Source organism: Pteropus medius, unplaced genomic scaffold, assembly GCF_902729225.1.
Source record: "Pteropus medius unplaced genomic scaffold, Ma_sr-lr_union100, whole genome shotgun sequence".
Lineage (NCBI taxonomy): Eukaryota > Metazoa > Chordata > Mammalia > Chiroptera > Pteropodidae > Pteropus > Pteropus medius.
The window spans coordinates 6,295,608-6,313,123 of record NW_024343733.1 but is presented as its reverse complement, the minus strand read 5'-3'; the positions used below and the strand labels follow the sequence as shown (position 1 = coordinate 6,313,123).

Sequence of the window (17,516 nt, the reverse complement as noted above, 5' to 3'; positions counted from 1 at the left end):
TCTACAAAGAAAACCGGGGTGTGGGCAGGGAGGCAGGAGAAACCCTGAGACTGTGGTACCACCAAAAGCAGCAGAGGAAGCTCCTGAGGAGGCAATAAAGCTCCGTGTCAAATGCAGCTGGAAAGCCATGAAACATGTCTGTGATACTGGAGGTTTAAGTTTGTTTTTATTTAAAAAAAATTTTTTTTCAATTACAGTTGACATACAATATTATATTAGTTTCAGGTATACAATATAGTGATTAGACATTTATATAACTTAAGAAGTGATCACCCTGATAAATCTAGTACCCATTTGACATCACACGTAGTGATTAAGTTTACTTTTTAAAGCAGGGTTTGGCAAACTACAGCCTGTTTTTGTGTTTTTGTATGGCCCAACTAAAAATGGGTTTTACATTTTTTAGAAGGTTAAATTTGAATAAGAGAAGACTATGCAACGAGACGGTATATGACCCTCCAAGCCAAACACATATACTATCTGCTCTCTTACCAAAAAAAAAGTCTGTATGATGACTTGTGACTTTGGCAAGGGAGACAAAAATCAGACTGCAGGTTACTGAGGAACATAAGAGAAGTGATGGAGGGACATGGCAATTCTTTCATGATGTCTGGCTGTGAATAAGAGCTTCTTGGGGACAAGGGAGAAGGAGAAGTTTGCTGTAAAGATGGGAGAGATACGAGCATGGTTCAGCACAAACAAGAAGAAGCCACCAAGGAAAAAATGGATGAAAATATGGGAAAGAAGATGTTACTGAGCAAAGCCCCATTATACAGACAAGAAAAACAACCCCACTTTGGAGGTAACAGGAAGACAGGAAAGGGTGAGTGCAGACGTTTGTAAGACTGCATGAAGGTGAGGAACATCCCAGTTTTATGCTTTCTGTTTCTCCAATCAGCTGCTGGCAGCAGGAGGGAGTGGCAGGTTCAGGGATTTAAAGAAAAGTGAGAGTTCTAAAATGTCTGTAGTAAAGGGAGAGCGTGCAGACTAAATAAACAAAAGTGCAGAGGTAGTCTCAACATCTGGTTAGTGCTAGAAACCACAAATCGCAGATTTCCATTCATATGGCTGGCATATCACAAGCCACAAATATATATATAGAATATATCCCTTCAAGACATTATGAACTTTGATGGGAATTTTAAATGCCTTACTGCTTCACTGCCTTTTGAAGAGAATATATTTTGATAGTGGCTAAAGTACAGGCTTTGGAGCCAGAGACTTGGGTTAGAATCCAAGCTCTGTCAATTACTAGCTGTAAAATTTTACCTGAATTATTTGACCTCTTTGTGCCTCAGTTATCATGAGGATTAAATTAAATGAGATTTATAAAATACCTAGTATAGAGATTGACAAGAGAAATGGCTCGACAAATCACTAAAATATAATAATATTATAGTTAGCAGCAATAGTAGTATTTTGCTCTTCCACATTAACTGGCAACAGGCCCAGCTCAGTGGTAGAATGGAGCCCAGAGAGGAGATGGGTGTTCAGGAGACTTCCAATTCCACACAACCCCAGCTGTATCACTAACCAAGTAATCCTGGCAGGATACTTTGAGTATCAAGTTTTCAATCTGCAGAATGGGAGGATTCGAACAGTCACTCGACAACTCCCAGGGCCTTTCTCATCTGAATATAGAGTTAAGAGTACACTGTGTTGTGAAAACATGACCTTTCAATCCACCACATTCCTTGCCATACGGCTATGTATAAAAAGACCTGAGTCTGAATCTTGCTCTTGTTCAATGAATGACTGAAGGTAAGTTATTTATTTAACATCTTTGTGCCTCAGTTTCCTCATCTAGACAGCAAGGAAAACAATATGCATCTTATGAACTGTAATGATTTAACATAAAGCACTTAGGACAGAGCTGGTGGCTACTATTCATCTAGCCTCATCTCCACACCTGTAAAATGAGAATCATATCACTCTTCACAGGTGTGACATAAACCTGTGATGTGAGTGAAGGCAAACTCTTGTTCAAACACAGGCAGCCAATCTTTATTTTCCTGAGGCACAACTATATTAGGAGAGTTACAGATAGAACAAACTGGGACCTCGTTAAAAAGCTAAACTTTGGGGGTGTTACTGTTTTGAAAGGATCTTAAGAAAACACACCATGATTAATTTTCCTCTTTGGTCACACAATTTGAAGGTCCTCTCCCACAAAGCCACGCTAATGACTCCAGTAGCCAACAGATGCAAACTCAGGATCACTTGACTCAAAAAGAGAAATTTCGGATTGGACGTAGATTTTTAGAGTCATAAAGCTTAGGACTTAAACGTATGTGCACCGCTACTCAGTCTAGTTAAAGCTTTTCAAAGGCTGACACAGGACATTTTGGCAGTTTACGATACTCATCACTCAGCGCTCTGAGCATTACAACTCAGAGCCGCCCCAGAGGGGCTACTCACACCGCACCCCCCCCAGAGACGACTGTCGCTGCTGGATAACGGTTTCCGCACCAGCATAGCTGGAGGTCTGCACGTGCGGCCCCCGCATCTTGTTACCGACCTGCCGGCCCGGGCCAACTGGGCTCCGCACGCCGCGCCGTCTCCACCGGATTTGGGTCGGGGATCGCAAGCCGCCGGACCAGGTCGCTCGGGAAGTCGGGGGCGCGGCTGACAGGACAGAGTGCTCGACCCGCCCTGGAGCCCGCCTGGCCTCGGTGCGGGAGTGTGGTCCTTACCTGGAAGTGCTCCTGGAAGCGAATGGGGAGGATCTGCGCCATGGCGAGCGCCGAGCCCAGGGAGCGGCGGCGGCGGCGGCGGCACCTCCCCTCGAGCGGGAGGACAGACGGACAAACAGACGCCCGGACCGGCTGACAGGCGGCGGCGGCGGCGGCGGCCGCGCAGGCGCACTCTCAGGGCTTTACATGCACCCTCTCCGCGTGGACAGTGCACGGGATCCCTCCGCCCGCCGCTTGAGGGTCCGCGAAAAGTAGTCCGCGCGCAGCCGCACTTCCGGCACCCCCAAGCAAAGGCGAGTCTGAGCCGTCCCGGGTGGTGCTCAGGGCAGGTGTACGCTGGAAGGTGTGCCGGGGCTCTGGCCGAAGTGGGCCACTGCACAGGAAAAGTGTGCATGGACGGGAGACGGCGTGGGCTGCCCTCAGCCAATTCCGTGAGTGATGGGGTTTTCAGGAGAGGTAAACCCAGTTCCCTTGCTGCCCTTGCGTAGAGCCTTCCATATGTAGAGAAGTTCTACTTCAAACTCTAGACAGTTGAGTTGAGGGACACTTTTTAAAATTCAGGCACAAATGTTCCCAAAACACCGCAAAAGAAATCTTCGAAGTATGTATGACAGATGTGTTCCCGCGCAAGGCTCAGCCCTCGCTCCTTTAGGAAACATATTGCCTGGCTCATACGATTTCTCACAAATGCTGTGTCAGAAAACCAATGCGAAGAGTCTGCAAAGATAACATCTAGCAGCAGATTACCTACCAAAGGCCAGTGAGGGACACCTGGATTGCCTGGGATCACAAAATACATAGTAGTAGCAGGTCCAGAACTAGAGTCCACACCTGCTTTGCCCAGCGACCAGTGGTTTTTAGAGGCACCATTTGAAGATGTGTTTTGCACGCAGATGGCTCAGCTGCATAAAAGATGTTTGTCAGGAAAGGAGAAGCCTTTGGCATTCTGCGTTGGCACTCCCACAGAGTAATCGCTATCCTTTTCTCTTGCTTCAGGTTGCTCACTGGTAATTTAAAGAAATGAATGGTCCACCGTGAATAACAGCGATGGTGCAATTACTTGCACAATAGCTTTTAAATCTAGTAGCCAAAAATATTTAAAAAGTGACCGTTCATCTCAAATAAATCTCTTTTCCAGTGTTACCTCTGCAGACTGCCCTTTCAATATCTGTGTAGCTTCATCACCTAACAATACAGCTGATTTTTGCTGTGGGTAGTACTACATTTCCCAGCTCTATTTTGGCAATAATGTTTATGACCCCACGTACCCTTTACCCCAAACATTATATAAATGCTTTTGTATTAATAGTATTATTCTCTAAGTCGCTACCACCCCCATGACTTTTTTGGGTCCAAACTGAAAATTTACACCCCAGAAGAAAGAATTTTAAGGAAATAATGGATAAACAAAATGGCAGGATTGTAAATAAGTCAGAACCTTTCTGGTGTCTATATTTGTAAAGGAACTAAACCTTCTGACTTGAAAAGGATCCAAATATTCTCACCACTTGTGGGTAACTTGCCAAGTAATCCTTACAAAAGTCTTTCAATTCTTTGCGCTAATTTCTTATATTCACTATATTCAACTTTTTCAACTCAATAAGAACACCAACCAAATAGAAAGATAGGGAAAAATATATGAACAAATAATGCATAAAAAAGAAATACAGCTGATTCTCACACATAAAAAAATGCCCAACTTTACTTATAAGCAAAAGATAAATTTAAACTATACTCATTCTCTCTCTCTATGTGTGTGTGTGTGGTATGTGTGTGTGTCATATACTTTATTTTTTTCTGTCAAATCAGTAAAGGTCAAAAACTTTGAAAATTGTGTTGGCAAGGGTATGAGGAGGACAACTTGATGATATCTAGGCACATACACTTTAGTATTTAAGATACTTAGGGTATCCTACAGTTATTCTTGCAGACCTTCACCCTACAAATAAAATTCCAAGGAAAGTGAGCAGCTCATGGTAAAAACAGAACAAAACATCCAAAACGAAAACAAAACTCACTCAGGGAAATAAAGCACCTCAAGAGAGAACCAAGAGAACCAAGAGGCAGATACAGACAAAGATTGATACAGACAAAGATACAAAGATGATGAAATTATCACAGACTTTAAATTACTATATTTAATATGTTTAAAGAGCTAAATAGCAAGCTTAAAAATACATGTGGAGGAACAAATACATGCGGGAAACCTGAAACTATAAAGAATAACAAAGCAGATTTAAAAATGGACCAAATAGAAACTCTAGAAATGCAAAGTATAATAAAATACAGTAAGGTCTTGGTATAATGTTTTAAATAGATCCAAAATATCAATCAATGTTGTTGTGAGATAAATAAAATGAGAAGAGGAAGGACAAGGATGGGAACTATATCAGTAAGAATCCAGTCAGGAGACAGAAACCAGACCAGTTATTTGAACAGAGGGAATGGAATATAAATAATAATTAACATGAAATAAATTTATTAACTATGCAGCTGGAAGGGTAAAATGAGAACTCCAAGTTGATATCTCTCCATTTATTTTTGTCTTCTTTTATGTCTTTAAATACAGTCATATAATTTTCTTCACATTAAAAATAATGTCCACAGAGGGCTTCTGTTTCCAGAAAGCATCAGAGAACTAACAAAGCAGTGAATAATTATAGGGCCAATATCCAAGAAAAAGAGGAAGTAATAGCAGTTTACCCTGGCATTTGGGATGCTTTTTATTTTTTTCTTTTTTTGAGGGATATCTGCCAATTTCAGAAGAGTATCAGAGAAACTAGGGTTCTGAGCAGCACTTCTAACATCCTCATAGACCTATGAGGACAAAGTTTGAAGTCTGGGAACCACCAAGGAGGTACCCTAATGTTTTATTTTGGGAGCACAAATTGTTTGGGACTCCAGTCAAATCATGCCCGTCCTTGCCAACATCAAACATAAATTACCTTGGGAGAGTGATAACCTCATGATAGGCCTCAAATTATTTCATATGCAGTGATCAGCACTCAATCAGAAATAAGTAGAAATCCAAGGAGATAAGACAAATGATTGTAAACCAAGAGAAATAACAAATAGACATAGAGGATCCAGATAATGGAGTTTTCCCCAAGACTTTTAAAGGGCTGTGTTTAAAATGGCTAAGGGGATAAAAGATACAACTGAGGATTTTATCACACTATAAAAAAAATGAAAGTTCTAGAACTGAAAAATATAAATGAAGTTAAATATTCAATGGATAGTATTTGTTAGGTTATACACAGCTGAAAGGAGAAAACTAATGAAATTAGAGTTAGATCAGAAGAATATATCTTGATTAAAGCACAGAGGAAAAATGTATAGGAAATACAGAATATAAATATAGAAGATACAATAAGAAAGTCTAACATATGTATAATTGGAGTTCTAAATGTGGAGAGAATGAGATAGAAGCAATGTCTAAAGAGCTAATCGCTTAAAGTGTTTTGGAAATAGATCAGGCCTCAGGTCCTAGAAGCATTACTTTAATCAGAATTCATAACAAGCAAACCACACTTAGGCATATCATAGTAAAACTGCTGAAAAAGACATTACTTTCTAAGGAGAAATAATTAAGCTTAGAACTGACTTCGCAAACAACAGAATCCAGAAAACAGAAGCGTCACTGTGGGGACAAAAACCCTGCTAGCCTAGATTTTATATCCAGTCCCCGCCCCCCGCCCCAAATCCTTTAGGATTGAAAGGGGAATGATATCATTTGGACAAATGAGATCTGAGGAAATTCATTACCAGAAGACTTGAACCAAAAGAAACACTAATGGATTTTCCTCAGCAAAAATAAAATGATCTCAAATGGAAGATGAGATATGTAGGAAGCATAAAATTCAATGAGAAGTGTGTGTTGGTAAATCGAAATGAAAGTTTACTATATAACACAAAATAATAATATCTCTTGGGATTAAAAATATACTAGAATTAAAATATATGAAAACTATAGTATGTGAATCAGTAGTGGAATAAATAGATTTAAGGTATTCTAAAGTAAAAATCCAAGAATTGTCTAAGAAAGGGTACAAAAAGGTTAAATTTGTAGTAGATCGAATTACTGATCCTACACCTTAGTCCCCAGTAGTAGTTCGTATTCATCCATTTCCAGAACTTTTTTCCTCTTGCAAAGCTGAAACTCTATATCCATTAAATAGTAACTCCTCCAATTTCTCCTCTCTCCAGTCCCTGAGAACCACCGATCTTTGTCTCTGTGATTTTGACTACTCTTAGGTACCTAATATAAGTGGAATCATACAGTAGTTGTCTTTTTATTTCATTTGGTATGATGTCTTTCTTTAGCTCTTTTAACCTTTTTGATTTAAAGTTTATTTAGTCTGATATTAACTACCCCTGCTTTCTTTTGGTTACTATTTGCATGGAATATCTTTTTACATCCTTTCACTTTGAACCTATTTGTGTCTTTGGATCTCAAGTGAGTCTCTTGTAGACAACATATAGTTGGATTGTGTGTTTTTATCCATGCCACTAATCTCTGTCTTTTGATTGGAGAGTTTAATCCATTTATGTTTAAAGTAATTACTAATAAAGACTTACTTCCGTCATACTATTTGTTTTCCATATGTCTTATAGATTGTTTTGTTCCTCATTTCCTACATTCTTGTCTTCTTTTATGTTTAGATAATTTTTTATAGTGAAATGTTTACATTCCTTTCTCATTTCGTTTTGTATATATTCTATAGCTCTTGTGGTTACCATGGAGATTACCTTTAATATCCTAAAGTTAAAACACTAACTTGAGTTTATACAAGGTTAACTTCAATAACATTCAAGTTTATGAAGCTAACAGATCACTCTATTACCTCAATGCAAAAAGACTTTCTCCAAGAAACATTATAATGAAATTGTCAAAAATCAAGGCTAAAGACAGAATTCTCAAAGCAGGCATGGAAAAAAAGACTGTGACCTATAGAGGAACCCCCATTAGGCTATTAGTGGATTTCTCAGCAGAAACCCTACAGCCCAGGAGAGGGTAGAATGACATAATCAAAGTATTGAAAGAAAAAACTTGCCAGCCAAAAATACTCTAGACAAGAAGTTATCCTTCAGATCTGAAGAAATTAATATTTTCCTAGGCAAACAAAAACTGAGAGAATTCATCACCATTAGACCTGCCTTGTAAGAAATGCTGGAAAGAGTTCTTCAACCTGAAATGAAAAGACACTAATCAGTGACATGACAACATATGAAAGTATATAGGTCACTGGTAAAGGTAACTATACAATCAGATGTAGAAAATTCCAAACTTGTAATAGGACAGTGTGTTAACCACTTAAATATAGTACTGGCAGACCTCAGAGATATTGTGGGTTCAGTTCCAGACCACCACAATAAATTGAATATCACAATAAAAGGAGTCACATGAATTTTTTAGTTTCCTAGTGCATATGTTTATACTATACTGTAGTCTATTAAGTGGGCAATAACATTATGTCTAGTTAAAAATTCCTTAATTAAAAATGCTGTATTGCTAAAAAATGATAACAATGATTGGAGCCTTCAACAAGTTTTAATCTTTGTGCTGGTGGAAGGTTTTGCTTCAGTGTTAATGGCTGCTGACTGATCAGAGTGGTAGTTGCTGAAGGTTGGGGTGGCTGTGGCAATTTCTTAAAATAAGGCAGCAATGAAGTTTGCCACATCAATTGACTTTTCCTTTTAAGAGTGATTTCTCTGTAGCATGTGATGCTGTTTGATAACATGTTACCCACAGTAAAAAATTCTTTCAAAATTGGAGTCATCCTCTCGAACCCTGCCACTGTTTTATTTCAACAGTCTTCACAGCACCTTCACCAGGAGTACATTCCATCTCAAGAAATTACTTTGTTTGCTCACCATAAAAAGCAACTCCTTATCCGTTAAAGTTTTATCATAATTTAGTCATATCTTCAGGCTTGACTTCTAATTCTAATTCTCTTACTATTTCTCCCACATTTGCAGTTACTTCCTCCACTGAAGTCTTAAATCCCTCAAAGTCATCCAGGAGTGTTAGAATCAACTTCTTCCAAACTCCTGTTAATGTTGCTAGAATGGGTGTTGTGTTAGAAGGCATGAAAACTTGAATCTCTTTGTATATCTCCATCAGAGCCCTTGGGTGATCAGCTGCATTGTCAGTGGGCAGTACTATTTTGAAAAAACTCTCCCTGAGCAGTAGGTCTCAACAGTGGACTTAAAATATTCAGTAAACCATGTTATAATCAGATATGCTGTCGTCCAGGCTTTGTCATTCCATTATAGAGCACAGGCAGAGTAGATTTAGCATAATTCTTAAGGGCCCTAGGATTTTTTGAATGGTAAATGATCATTGGCTTCAACTTAAAGTCACCAGCTGCATTAGCCCCTAACAAGGGTCAACCTTCAAGACCTTTTTCTTTGCAGTCACAACTTGGTTAACTGTTTGTTTGGAACAAGAGGCCTAGCTTTCAGCCTATCTCAGCTTTCAAACATGTCTTTCCCTTTAAGTTTAATCATTTCTAGTTTGACTTTAAAGTGAGAGATGTGTGACTCTTCCTTTCACTTGAAAACTTAGAGGCTATTGTAGGGTTATTAATTGGCCTAATTTCAATATTGTTGTGTCTCAGGGAATAAGGAGGCCCAAGGATAGTAAGAGAAATGGGGAACAATCAGTCCATGGAGCAGTCAGAACACATACAGCATGTATCAGTTAGTTTCCCATCTTACCTGGGCATGGTTCTTGGTTCCCCAAAACAATTACAATAGTAACATCAGAGATTACCATAAGAAATCTTATAATGAAAAAGTTTAAAATTTTGCAATAATTACCAAAATGACACAGAGACACAGAGTGAGCCAATGCTATTGGAAAAAATGGTGTCAATAGACTTGTAGGGTTGCCACAAACTTTAAATTTGTAAAAAAAAAAAACAAACCAATATCTGCAGAACGAAATAGAGCAAAGTGCAACAAAACGAGCTATGCCTATATGCGATGCAGTGTTCTCAACTATTTTAGATACCTCATGTAAGTGGAGTCATGCAATATTTGTCTGATGACTGGCTTATTTCACTTAGCACAATCAAGCAGTCCCGCTTTTTGGGAGATATCCAAAGGAATCGACATAATGATCTCAAAGAGATATCTGTACTTCCATGTATTAATCACAATAGCCAAGATATGGAAATAATTTAATGTCCATCGATAGGTGAATGGATAAAGAAAATGTGGTATATTCTTACAACGGAATATTATTCAACCTGAAAAAGAATATCTTGCTATTTACAACAACATAAATACATTTATTGTAAAAATGACTGTAGACTTCTGGTTGGGCCAAGATGGAGTAAGCCCCATACAACCTTTCTTTCTTTCACAGATTATAAATGAAATTCTGGAAAGAGGACAAAAAGCATGTACTTGAAAACACTAAGAGTAATAACAGCCACACCTGAATAACAACCAGTAATAGGGTGATTATGGTGGATTTTCTGCCACCTCTGTGATCTAGCTTACCAAAGGCAGATGAAGTCCGGCAGTCACTGAACATAAAAACTCTGGAATCAACGCTTATTTCTAACCAGACTAGTAAGAAAGTAGGCCTTGCATGTTGAGAAGTGAGGTCATCTCTATTTGTTTTGTTTTTCTCCCCCCAGTTACGAAGTCTCCCCTAGAGCTTCAATGATGGCAGAGACATCTAAAACCTTGAGAAATTACCTACATCTCTGGACAAAGGAACAGGTAAAAAGATTCCTGTTGTCTAAAGAGTGTAGGAAAATACTTATTATCTTCTTTTCTTTTCTCTTGCTGTTTCACCTAAAAAGTTGACCTAGTTGTGTGGAACCACATAACAACACAGGGGCTAAAACACAGAGAGGAACACGTAGGAGGAGCCCTTGAAGCCTGAGGGGAGAGCCCTGATGAGGAGAAAGTTAGAGAAGGGGGTTATTTAAGTCTGTGTATGAACCAACATTAGTCCTGGGTTCACCCTGAGCCACACATACGAATAGACCCAAAGAAGGAGAGCGAAGGCTTGGAGAACTGAACTACAAAATAAACCATCACGCAGCTCCCAGATTAACCCCTGAGTGGTGTGTGTACCGCGTGGACCGAAACAGTACAGCAAAAGCACTGTGGGTGGAACAACTGCCACAGAAGGCACGATACAGCATGCAGTTTGACCTCACCTGTGTTGATTGCTTAATAAAACAACAGATAAAGAAATATTAACAAACTTTGGGGGATTTTAAGAGGAATCGGAGCCTCACAACATAATGAGCCACCTGTCTAGGATATCATCCAAAATCACACAGCAAAACAAAGAATTAGGAACATCTCATTCCTCAGTTCTTAGAGGAAAAGACATTCAACAGACCCAGCCACGAAATAACCCACATGAAGGAATTATCAGACAAAGTATCTATTATAACCTGCTCAATGAGGTAAAGGTAAATTCTCTTGAAAGTAATTGGAAGAAACGCATTCTCAGCACAGAAATAAAAACTGTGGGGAAAAAAAAGCAAATGTAAATTTTAGAACTTAACATACAATTTCCAAAATCAGAAATACACTGGACAGGCTCACTAACAGAATGGAAGAAACAGAAGAAAGAGTCAGAAAATGGAGACTGACAGAAATGACAAATCCAAAGAAGAGAAAAAAGGTTGAACAAAAAGTAAGAGGCCTTCAGAGATGCACAAAACAATATCAAAAGTTCTAAGTCTTGAGTCAGAAAAGTATCTGAAGGAGAGGTAAGCTAGGTTGGTGCAGAAGAAAATATATGGGGAAAAAGGTGTTGAAAGTGCTGAAAGATTAGATCAACCCAGGATGTTATATGGAGCAAAGATATTCCGGAGGATTGAAAGCCAGACAAAACCAAAACCAAAATGAAGACTAATAGACATGAAGGAAAACCAAGAGAAAACAAAATCACTACCAGACAACTTGCTATAAAATACGCGAAAGGAACTTCTTTGGACTGAAGAGAAATGGGACAAGAGGGAATCTTGGAACTTCAGGAACAGAGAGCAACAGAAATGGTCAGTATCTGGGTAAATGTGTAACCTATTTTTCTCTTCGTAAATTATTTAATATATGTATGACTCGGGTGAAGAAAGAATACCACAGTCTCAGAGGGTGGCGTTCAAGTCACGTAAAGATAATACTGATGACAACTGTAACAGTGGAAGGTAAAAGAATCTGGATGGTGTAAGGCTTCTACATTTTATTTAACTGATAAAATACGAACTCTAATAGGACTGTGAAATGATTGGTATACATAGTGCTATTCCCAAAACTAAAAAATAATTACAAATTCACTCAAGATAAATTGGACTTCATTAGACCTATATCTAGTAGTTTTGAATTAAAAAAAAAACACACACACTAAAATATTCACATACAGGTTTTTGTGAGAACATAACTTTTATTTCTCTTGGTTAATTGCCTAGAAGTGGAATTGTAAGGTCCCGTGTTAAGTATATCTCTCCCAACCTGCCCAGGCATCATTCCAGCAGGGTCTGGGTGACGTAGGCACTTCAGTCCTTAGCGGCTCTCCCCTCCTGTGTCCCCAGAAGAAAGGGCAGAAGGACACACAGGTGCAGATCCTAAAGCTGCCAGTTTGTGCAATGGCTGCTGGGCCAGAAATGCTACTCCCCAGGCCTCCCCCTCCGCTGAGTGGGACCCCATGCGGTACAGTTTGATCCCGGAAAGCTGCGGGGCCAGGCCAGGGGAGAAGCCGCTGCCTGTCAATACGCTCATACTCATCACCCTCAAGCAAACACTTCCACCTCTCAGCAGATCTGGAAGTGCCTGAGCCTGAGCATCTGGGACACATCCGCACTTTGCTTATCCCTGGTTCCGCGTGGTCTTTGTGCCGCCCCACCGCCCCCCCCCCCCGTTCCTCTAGAATCTTTGTGCGCACTCGTTCCTCGTGACCCTGAGAACGCGCGCTCATTTTTCACCAGCACGTTCCAAGCGCATCCAGGCAACAGGCCTGGCAGTGGGCGCTTTGCCTTCGGCAGTGTTGGCCTCTGAAGGAGCTCGCTTGGAGCCCGCTCTTTATCCAAAGACTGACCTCACCCAATTGCCCTATGGGTAGTTACCTGGGCAGGCTCTGCCCCCCGCCCCCACCCCAGGCACCGAAAGGCCAGTGCCATTCTCACAGCGCCCACCACCTTACCTTGGCGCGCCAAAGTCACCCAGGTGTCCACGTTCCTCCGTCCACTTGCAAGCCAAACCGCAAGTATTCGATGACTTTGCCTCTGAACTTTGTCACAGCGTTTCCGAGACGATATTCCAGGATGCCACAGTCCCTGCGCTTTTTTCTGGAGGTCTTTACCTCACTCTACAGGCATGGCCATCAGAGGAAGGCGGCGCTGTCTGCTCCTGACTCAAAGATGGCCTGCAGCTCAGTGTCTCTAGTGGACAAAATCACTCTCTGCGTGGCACAGGAGCAGGTGTTCACCCGGATGCCACCCACAACACCCACCTGTGCCCCAAACAGCTGCACAGAGCAGGTTGTGTTGAGGGCCCCGGGAGAAAGCTGGAAAGAAACGGCAAAGCAGGAGCAAGACGACCCTGCAATCATACAGAAGCAGGCCAATCAGAGAAGGGGCCCAGATGGCACTGGGGGTACACAGACTGCATTTAGGCCCCTGGGGGTCCAAAGAGGCCTCTCTCCCCTGGTGCCCAGGCCTGGGCCTCTGAAAAGAATCTCTCACATGGAGAGCTCAGAAGATACATCCAACAAGAAATCCAGGACCTCTGGGATTAGCTTCTGCCCCAGAAGAAATGCCATCACAAGCTCATACAGCTCTACTCAAGATTTCCTGCCAGTGCAGACGAGGAGGGTTCCATCCACATCCCACACCCAGCTGTCCTCAAAGAAAGTAAGCCAGGAGGGTTCTTCGTCTCCCCATTCAGCTTCAGAGTTTTCAGCTTCGGTGTTTTCCCAGAGGAAGAGCCAGCAGGAAAAAGATGCAGATGTAACAAAAGGGCAGAAACGAACCTGGAGAAACTGCTCACCCACACCTGACAGTTCCAGGCCCCCAAAACGCAAGTTTCCTCTGCTGCCACACAGGCGAAGGGACCCTCTGAGGTTGCCATCACCCCCTGAGCTGGGTTTCCGAGTCACTGCAGAAGACCTAGACTCAGAGAAGAAAGCAGCGTTCCAGCACATCAACAATGTACTTTGGGGTGAGACTGAGGCTGTCCCAAACTGCAGTGCTGTGCAGCCTTTGAGTTCTCCCCCCTCGCCTGCTGCGGGAGTCGCTCCTGCACCAGCTGTCCCTCCAGCCCCTAGCATGGATCCACAGCTGGTGAAATGCAGGAGGAAGCAGGACTCCTCAGGCCCAGAGCCCATCCTGGAATCTGCTGGAGGGGCCACCTCTGTGCATCCTTTGTCTTCCTTAAAGCACAGCTCACCAGGTTCCCTCTTTACCCTGTCAGAGCCCCTGCCAGGTACCTCTACACACTCCCTGCCCTCAGCCCCATTCACCATGCTGACCGGTCCTTCCTCCCAAGTGTCAGGCAGGGCCGACCTGTCTGCAAGGGCCCCTAACCCCTCTGCCCCTGCCCCCTTCTCAGCACTAGGCATGGACTGTGCAGTCACAAGCCTACCTCCTCACTGGCCTGTTCTTACAGCTGCTGCAGTGTCCCCTCCACCCTTGATGTTGAAGCCTATCTGGGGGACCCCTCTGAATGGGGGAGGAGGAGCCCCTTTGCAGCCCAAGACCTTGGTTTCAGCTGCTGCAAATGCCACTTTTACCTTCCCCGCCGCTCCCAGCACTTTCAGAATGGATTCCCCCACTGAGATGTGTGTAGATCCTCCTGTCTCCTCACAGGGCCCCCCTCCCATCACTGATCCTAGTGCCTCTCCCTCCACTGGCACTTCTGCAGTTAGTGCCAGCCCCCTAATCAGCACATCTGCAGGCTTGGCTCCCCACCCTGCCTTTGACACTGGGGTCACCTCCATGGGCAGCACTCTACCTTCCCAGCCTTTCCTCTCAGGGGCTCCTCCTGGCACCAGTGGGAGTTTTTTCCTGTCTGCCCAGACCCTTCAGACACGCCCCAGTGGTAGTATGGCCTCAGTCACAGTGGCCACCAGCCCACCTGCACCGAGTTTTTGCAGGCCTACCCCAACTTTGAAACTTCCTGTGAACCCTAGAGCCACTGCCCAGCCCATCATTGCGTCCCTTAATGGGCAGCAGCACAGAGCCATCACCTTTGACAGCTCTGCCCAGAGTAAAACACTGGCAGCTCCAGCTCCAGCCCAGGCCCCAACCTCTGCTCCAGGCCAGCCAGCCTTGGGCAGCATCACATGGACAGCTTCTAGGGGCTCATTACCCACAACTTCTGCCTTCAGTACCTATGCCAGCACCCAGCCAGCCTTTGCTGCCACCCCAACTGTATTCCCCTCTGGCACAGCCACTGCCTCTGGTTTCGCAGTTGCCACCAACATGCCCAATGCTATGACCAATGCTGGTCCCAACGGTCAGCAGCACTGCTCAACATGGGGCATCACAAGCTCCGCCTCCTTCAGGGTGGGGGTTTCGGCAGCACCTATGGGCTTTAGGAACAGAGCGGCTACCCCAGATCTCAGCTGCACCTTTAGAGCACTCAACATTACAACAGAAAGGAGTAAGGCCTCGAGCACCAAACAGCCCCATGGGGGAAGCTTGGGCCTGAAGACCTGTGGCCCCCCTCGCCAGAGCACCCACATGAGGACCACGGGACCCAGCACTAACACCTGGGTGTCTGGAGGCACTACTGCCTCCACTTTAAGTTACATCCATAGGGGTGTGCCCAAGCAGAGCCCCCTTACTTCCAAAGGAGGGTCCAGCCCCACTGCCAGCAAGGCTGCCTTTAAGGGCATTCCCGTCTCAGTGTCCACTCCCAGCTCCCCTGCATCAGTGATGGGCACAACGAGGAAGAGCCTTGCCATTAGGGTCCCCTCATTACCTGTCCAGGGCTTGGTTGGGCACAAAACCATTGGTCAATCAACCAAGTCATTTTCTTCCAAGTCAAAATCCACTCCCTTGGGGTCTAAGAGGCAAATAGTCTCCTGAAAGAACTGCTTTCTCCAGAAGAAGCCAGTGTCCACCTTCCTTCTAGGCTGGACCGCATGTGAGCCCCATTTAGATGTGCAATGCAAATCTAACCCTGACCTCTGTGATCAGGAGCAAACTGGGTACCCAGAGATACAGCATCTCATTCCCTGCCCTGTCCTGCCATTTTTCTCAAAGCTGGTTGATTTGAGGCTGTTAGAGGCCATCATCCCATTCCCATTTCCCTTCAGTCCTGAAGCAGGCAGAACCCCCTGCTGCCTGCAGTTGACTCTTCTCTCCCCATTTACCTCCCAGAACACTTATGTCTTCTCCATAACTTATTTTTGTTTATTATTATTATTGTTATTATTGTTATATTATTGTTATTATTATTTTATTATTATTATTATTTGCTTTTTATTTTCTCTCTTTGTTTTTGTTTTTTTTCCTCCATAACTTATAATAAAGCTTTATTCTTGTTCCTGTGCATGAATCTCATGTGTCTGTATTTATGGACCAAGTGTGGAAATGACTAGTATGAGTGATAGGTATAGGAAGTCAGACCTGTTTAAAGTTTCTTGTGGCCCAGATAATGGGATATGGAAAGTAGCACAACTCAATGGCTAGAAGGAGCAACACCTGTGTGTTTTAAAATTAAAAGTGTGTTTTAAGATTAAAAGTGTTTTTTAAGATTAAGTGATGCAGCCCAGGATAAAATGGGCCCAGGGAAGGCATAAACAGGAAGGATTATCTTTGCCTGTCAGAACTGATGCTGTTCATCCACCTCTCTGACCTGGAATGGGCTGGATCAGCCCTAGTGTACACTAGGAGACCACACTTTATACATTTAGTCTTTTCTAATGTAGCAGTTTCTTTTTCTTTCTTTCTTTTTTTCTTTTTCTCTTTCTTTTTTCCTTCCTTCCTTCCTTCTTCCTTCCTTCCTTCCTTCCTTCCTTCCTTCCTTCCTTCCTTCCTTCCTTCCTTCTTCCTTCTTCGTTCTTTTCGTTCTTTTCTTTCTTCCTTTCCCTCCCTCCTCTTTCTTCTTTCTCTTTCTTTCTTTCTTTCTTTCTTTCTTTCTTTCTTTCTTTCTTTCTTTCTTTCTTTCTTTCTTTCTTTCTTTCTTTTTTTTCTTCGTTTTCTTTCTTTTCTTCGTTTTCGCTTTTAATAAGTCTTAGGCAAATCACCTATACACATGTATCACCCAGAGAGTACATGTCCTTACAACCCAAAACAATCTACAGATTCAATACAATTTCTATAAAAATTCCAATAGCATTTTTTTTTACATAAATAGAAGAAAATCCTAAAATTTCTAAGGAACCACAATAGACCGTGACTAATCACAGCAGTCCCGAGAAAAAAGAACAAAGTTTGATGCATTATACTTCCCAATTTTAAACTATATTTTGAAGCTATAGTAATTAAAACAGTATGGTACTGGCATAAAAAGAAACACATACACCTAACAGAAAAGAATCAAGAGTCTAGAAATAAACTCATAGTCAACTAATTGACAAGGAAGCCAAGAATACTCAATGGAGAAAAAACAGCCTCTTCGGTATCTAGTGTTGGGAAAACTGGACACCTACACACAAAAGAATAAAATTGGACTGCTATCTTATACCGCTTGTAAAAATTAACTTGAAATGAACTAAAGACTTGAAACTATAAAACTCCTGGGGGAAAAAAAAACAGGGAAAAGCTCCTTAATATTGGTCTTGGAAATGATTTTTTGAATATGATACTAAAAGCACAAACAACAAAAACAAAAATCAACATATAG

General features: G+C 42.3%; 1 protein-coding gene across 6 annotated transcripts in view; it reads right to left on the bottom strand.

Annotated features, from left to right (window-relative positions):
- CLTCL1 (clathrin heavy chain like 1) overlaps positions 1 to 2,821 on the bottom strand; it is an 83,636-nt gene extending 80,815 nt beyond the window's left edge. For all 6 annotated transcript variants that reach the window (XM_039868355.1, XM_039868354.1, XM_039868353.1 and 3 more), the window contains exon 1: positions 2,694 to 2,821. In XM_039868355.1, coding sequence (XP_039724289.1) covers positions 2,694 to 2,735 — 42 coding nt within the window. In that variant the 5' untranslated portion in view covers positions 2,736 to 2,821. The remainder of the gene's footprint in view (positions 1 to 2,693) is intronic.
- Between the last annotated feature and the right edge of the window lie 14,695 nt (positions 2,822 to 17,516).